General features: G+C 48.3%; 1 protein-coding gene across 1 annotated transcript in view; it reads right to left on the bottom strand.

The window, feature by feature from the left end:
- Positions 1–6,000, bottom strand: part of MTMR7 (myotubularin related protein 7) — a 67,066-nt gene that overhangs the window by 32,779 nt on the left and 28,287 nt on the right. The window contains exons 5-6 of the mRNA XM_044681129.1: positions 3,807–3,935; positions 2,479–2,613 (exon numbers count right to left, since the gene is read on the bottom strand). Coding sequence (XP_044537064.1) covers positions 2,479–2,613; positions 3,807–3,935 — 264 coding nt within the window. The remainder of the gene's footprint in view (positions 1–2,478; positions 2,614–3,806; positions 3,936–6,000) is intronic.

The following is a 6,000-nucleotide window of genomic DNA, read 5'->3' as shown; positions in this document are numbered from 1 at the left end:
GGAGGGAGGCAGAGAGTTGGAAGGAGGGAGGCAGAAAAGGGAGAGAGAGGGAAGGAGGGAGGCAGAAAAGGGGGCAGAGGGAGAAGGAAGGAGGCAGAGAGATGGAAGGGGGCAGGAAAGGGGGACAGAAAGGGAAGGAACAGGGCAGGGGGGCAGAGAGGTTGGGGGAAAAGAATGGAAAGTCAAGGGCACAGTTATTTGGCTCCTTAATGGGCTAGCATAAGAACTGTTATCTATCACTGAGAAGAAATAATCCCGCAGCTAAAAATACTCCCCCAAATGGTGCCTCCTAAGGAGCTAAATCTGGGATTGGCCCAGCTCTGGCTGGCCCAGCATTTCCTTGAAGGTTTCCACACAGAGGAGCAACCTTGATGTCTGGCCCCTTCAGCCAGTCACTGAGATATGTTAACTGTACTTGTCCTGAACCAATTCTGACAAAACCCTAAGGACTCTGGATCCTTCTCACTGGTGCCCAGAGATGGCTAGACTAGTCATTCTCTCTGTTTCTCTGTCTGTCTTTCTCTTTCCCCAAATCTTCCCCAACACCCTTGCCTCTCTCCTAGGCGTGTCTGCTGAGACCAGGCCTATTTTTCTATCCAGAAAGGCTTTCTCTCTCCAGAAAATCCAATTGGGGTACAGGGTTGGGGCAGCAGGGGGGCCCAAGTGGGAAGGGGAAAGGAGACTGTCCCAATTAGGGCAGAAAGCTTCTGGGTCAGTAGGGTGGGTCCCAGGCCAAAGCACGAGGGGAAGTGTCCTGCTCTGGGGCTGGACAACTCTTTCCCCAAGCAGGTCCTCTCTGAAAGGACTGAGGAGAACTGCAAGCTTCCAGGCTCATGCTGATACCCCAGAACACCAGCCTTTGGGCCAATGCAGAGAGTGAGGAAGAAACTGAGGCCTGGAAAGAACCAAGCTTATCAGAGACCAAGGGCAGAGAAGGGAGGGGCAAGAGGGCTCCTGGCCCATTGATGGAACCCCTAAGGTAGACAGACAATGTCAATACCTTATAGAAACCTGGTGTCCACTGCCAGAGGATGTAGTTTATGTGTCTCCCGTAGAATCTCTCTTCCTAACTCAGCAGATCTGAGAAGAGCAGATGTGGGGGGTGGGGGCTTAAGCATCACCTTTCTCATTATAAAGAGGAACTTGAAGATTAGAAAGAGGAAGGGAAAGGCCACATACTGAACAGGAGTGCCAAGCTTTAAGCCCAGGTCCTCTTGCCCCAAAGTCAGCCTTTTTTCCCCTTGAGCCATAGTGGGAAATGTCTCTGGTCTGTCCTAACCTCTACCTTCCTTGGGGGATGGAGCAGACTATATGCCTTGATTCCTTGGGAGCTATCCAAGTCAACAGCAATTCAAGTCCCCCGGGTCTTCCTTTCCTTTCTTCCTCACCCTTGCCCTAGGGCCATAATGTGTATGTATGGGAGGAGACTCAATTTTCCCCTCCCTCCTCAACCTGGGCTTCCCAGACCCATCAGGCCCAACCAACAGGCACGAAGAACAATGTGGCTGTTCATACCACTTAGATGAGCTGGACATCACCCACTACAAAGCTTCAGATGCGATGGAGGACCACCAGACCTTACTATCTGCAGAGCATCCTAAAGACTTTACCATTTGCCCTGCTACTACATCCAGGTCCCAGTTCTGTCCATTTAATCTGCCTGTAAGCCCACCTTTCCATTTCCTCTCCCACTCCAGTGTGTCTGGTTTCCCTCATTTATAGAACAGACTGTCTCATCTTTTCTCTTTATATTTCCAACTTTCAGGACATTGCTTGGCATTTCATAAATCCTCTGTCATCCTTCCTTCCATCTATCCTTTCATCCAACCTTTCATCCATCCATCCATCAGACTCTTCCAGCCAAACATGCCTTCTTGTGCCTTCTGTATGCAGAGAGTTACACCTGGGACAGAGCACACAAGGAAGAGTTTAGAGCTGATTCTACCAACTAGAGGATGGTCCCAACCCAGTGATCTGCTGCTGACTCTGCTCCCAGGTAGTTCTGGGAAGAATGCCAAGTTCAGTGTTGGAGGATCCTAGGAACCAAGCTGCGAGGCTCTCACTGGCCCTCCTGTCCAACCCTTCATTTTAAAAAGAACGAAACTGAGATCCAGGAAGAGGCAGGGACTTGCCTAAGGTAATAAAGATGAGAAACAGGCCCTGGCTCTGTGAGTACACTCCCCCTGTGCCTCACTGCCTCATGCAGACTTCTTATCAGAAAGCAAAGTCTAGCTTTGGCTCCAACATCTAGCAATAGCCAGCTCCCTTCAGAGAGAATGGTGGCCCTCAGTGTGGGCAGCTGTGGCCACATTTAGGAAGTCATAGGTCCTGAAGTGCTGAAGGAGCAGAACTCCAAGCCATCCTCCTGGGGCTGGGCCATCCTTGTCCGATGAGCCCCCAAAGGGATGGATGGGCACTGTCTCCCCTTTCATGAGCCCAGCCACCCATGGGTGCCCTTTCTTGGGTTCCTGTCCTCACCTTAGGCCGTGTGTCCACCACGTACATGAAGTCACTCCCTGGGTTGGCTCTCCTAATGGCCTGCAGCATCTGTTCGTCCTCAAGACAGCGGGCACTGAAGCCAGACAGAGGCTGGCTGCTCCGGCAGATAGAGGCCTGGGAGAAGGAACAGAAGCTCTAATCACTGAGGCTGGGTTTTGGGCACTGGATGAACCAGATACACACTTGTACCTGAGCTGCCTCCTCATGAGCATCAAGGAGAAAATCATTGGAAGGAGAATGGGCTCTGAACCAGGAGACTCCTGGGCTCCCATCCAGTGTCTGACACATTTACTGTGCACCTTTGGGTGAGTTATCGCCTCCTCCTTTCTGGTGCACAGAAGAGTAGAGCAGCCTGGGAAACACTCCATTGAGGAGTGCAAGGGGTTCCACCCTCCAAGAGCCTAAGTGAGATGAGACTGCCAAGTAATTAAAAGCAAATACTCATCCACAGGAAGGAGGGTCTTCTGAGTGGCCTAAGGAGGTTGTGTGTGTATTCTGAAGTCACTGCTATCTTGGAGAACACCCATGGATTGTTCTGCTGGGGCAGCCACTGGAGCAAGTCTAGGGCTCCCTCCAAATCCATCCCATACCTCACGGTTTCATTCAATATTCGCTACCAGGGAGTAACAGCTCATTTGAACTGGGCGGGAAGTGGGCAGGGATGTACTACAGAGTCCATTCAAATCAGTCAATGAACTTTGATTCAGCACTTCCTATGTGTGAGGCTCTGTGCCCAGCATATTTGAGAGAAAAAACAGAACAGGCCCAGAGAAGGCAAAGGACTTGTCCAAAGGCACAAAGCTTAGGAGTGGCAGGGCCACTTCTTGAACCTGGGTCTCCTGGCTTAAAGTTGAACGTTCTTTCCATTGAACAGGTCCTTTGGGGCTTGGAAATTTTCTGGTCATTTCTGCCAATTCAACCCACTTTCCATGGACACCATCCTGGCCACTCTGAAACTCTCCTAAGAACCTAAGAACCCACTGCTTCTCTGGGAAGCCTGAGGAAGACTAAGGGAAGGCTCTGGCAACACCACTGGGACTTATTCACAGTCTCCCAAGGGGCCTGTGAAGGAAGCCCACAAGTCTCTAATATTGGCCAGTGACAAACGGGAGGTGGAAAGGTTCATCACCTCAGGTGGGCTACAAGTCACCAGGACACACACCTAAGTCTGGCTGGGCCAGGGGTCTGGGATAGAGCACAGCTGGTCAACACAGATAGGAATGACAGAGCCCACCCCTGAGAGGGAAGAAATGGGGATCCAGGCCATGGCAGAACAAGGAGAAGAAAGCCTGGAACTCAAGACTCACATTGGTGTCTTTACAGTAATAAGACAAGGCAGGAAACCGGCGGCGGCTTCGGAATTTCGAGCTGCCGACGATGATATGTGCAGTGGCTGACTTGGGGACATAGACGTCAGTGGGATACGAGTCACAGACCTGTCCAACAGAACACAAAGATGACTTTAGGAAATCTACTCGGCATCTGTGCGCTGGGACCCAAACATCAGGTCTTGGTATTTCTAAGTCGTGATTGGTGGGGAGGGGTGGCAGGTTGAAACAGGAAAAAGGACAGACAGAGACAGAGAGCCAGAGAGAGAGAGAGAGAGCCAGGGAGCCAGACAGACAAAGAAAGAGAGACAGACAGGGATACAGAGACTGAGAAACTAAATAGAACCTTGTAGGTCATCTAGTCCAAGACCCTCATTTGACAGATGAGGAAACTGAGGCTCTAAGAGGTTAAGGTACTTGCTGCAGGCCACACAGGTCGCACAGCATTAAACACAAAGAGAAAGTCACCCGTGAGGTAGCCCTTTGTCCATCTCCAAAGCAAAAGCTAACAGCAGACAATGGAGTCTTTTCTGGAAGAGTGGACAGTTTATCCTAGAACCCTTCTTGGTTGCTTCACTCTGGAGAGTGTAGAGGACCCTAAACTCATTCTCAAAGTCTGTTTCCCCAGAATGCCTAAATTTGAAGTCCAGGCAAGGGGATATCTGCATGTCTGTGGTATGAGGACCAGCCTCACAAAGGATAGGCATGCTCCTCACCAAGGTCCTGGGCATCCAGTGAGGATCCCTTTGAGCCACAGCAATACAGGAAGAACTCTGCCAATGGCCCGTGAAATCAGGGCTTTTTGGAAGTAGAAAATCAAAAGGAAATATTCCTCTCAATGGAAAACGAGAAGCCATGAATTCTGTGTCTCCTCCCCACCTTCCCCACAAACAGATCATGCTCACTCCAAGTCTTAAGAAATCTTTTCTCTTCCAGCATAGTTCCCAGTTGCTTTCCAGACTGGCTGCCCCAGCTCCACCAACAAGGCCTTCATGAACCTTCTTTCCCACAGCCCCTTTATTTTCCCTTTTTGTCATCTTTGTCAGTCAGATTGGTGTGGGTATGGGTTAGAAACTCAGAATTATCTTAATAATACTCTTTTTTTTGTCCCCAGTGTTTTCTTCTCTCCTTCCCTCCATCTACTCCCATCTTGCCCATCCCTCAAGGCCCTTCTCCTCCATAGGGGCTTCTCAGATGAATCCAGCTTACAGGGAATTTTCTTTCTGGATTTTCCTTCCCTTAGTTCTGGTTTGGAGCTTATTCTCTAGAATCATTAGGTGTGTTCATTTTTCCCTCTCATTTCATGGTAAGCTTTTGGGGAGCAGTAACCGAGTCCTATATTCCTTTTACCTCCCACAGGACCAAGCACATGACAGCTGCTCAAGAATTGGAGTTCCTTCACTATTAAAAGCAGGGCAGCTCCATTTGCTACAGGAGAATTTTACTCCTTCAAAAGTTGAAGTAGGGGCAACTAGGTGGCTCAATGGGTTTTAAGAAAAGAAAAGAAGAGAAACATTTCATCAATACTAACCAATTCTTAAACCAAGACTGACCTTAAACAAAGTGCTCTTCACCCACAGTCCTCCACCTCTACCAAGAAGGGAGATGCATTCTCATGCCTGTCCTTCCAAGCCAAACTTGGTTATTATTAGGCCACATTTGTCTGTGCTCATTTGGTCCCTGGTCCTTTCATTTCTATCACTGCACTTGTCGATATTATTTTCCTCATTCTTCTTTTTTTTTTAATTAAATTTTATTTTTTAAAATTACATGTAGAAACACTTTTTTACCATTTTTTCTGACACTTTGAGATTTAGATTTTTCTCCCTCCCTGAGGTGGTAAATAGGTGGATACTGGTTATATAAGTGCTTTTGTGCAATACATATTTCCATATTCCCCATGTCAATACTGAAGACACATATCCTACATACCATAAAAAATCATGAAGGAAATAAAGAGAAGGATGGAGTGCTTTGATCTGCAAAAATCTCCTCATTCTTCTTTCTTCGCTTTGCATAAATTTCCTTTAAAATTTCCAATGCATCTCAGAATTTTTTTTAACCATCATCTTTTAGAGTGCAGCCATATTCCACAGCAGCCACACCAACATGTTTTGAGCCATTCCCCAATCGATGGGCATCCACTTCATTTCTAGCACTTTGTGATGTGCAA

The sequence above is a fragment of the Gracilinanus agilis genome, chromosome 6 (genome assembly GCF_016433145.1).
Source record: "Gracilinanus agilis isolate LMUSP501 chromosome 6, AgileGrace, whole genome shotgun sequence".
Taxonomy (NCBI): domain Eukaryota; kingdom Metazoa; phylum Chordata; class Mammalia; order Didelphimorphia; family Didelphidae; genus Gracilinanus; species Gracilinanus agilis.
The sequence above is the reverse complement of the archived record's forward strand: the minus strand, read 5'-3'. Positions and strand labels throughout refer to the sequence as shown.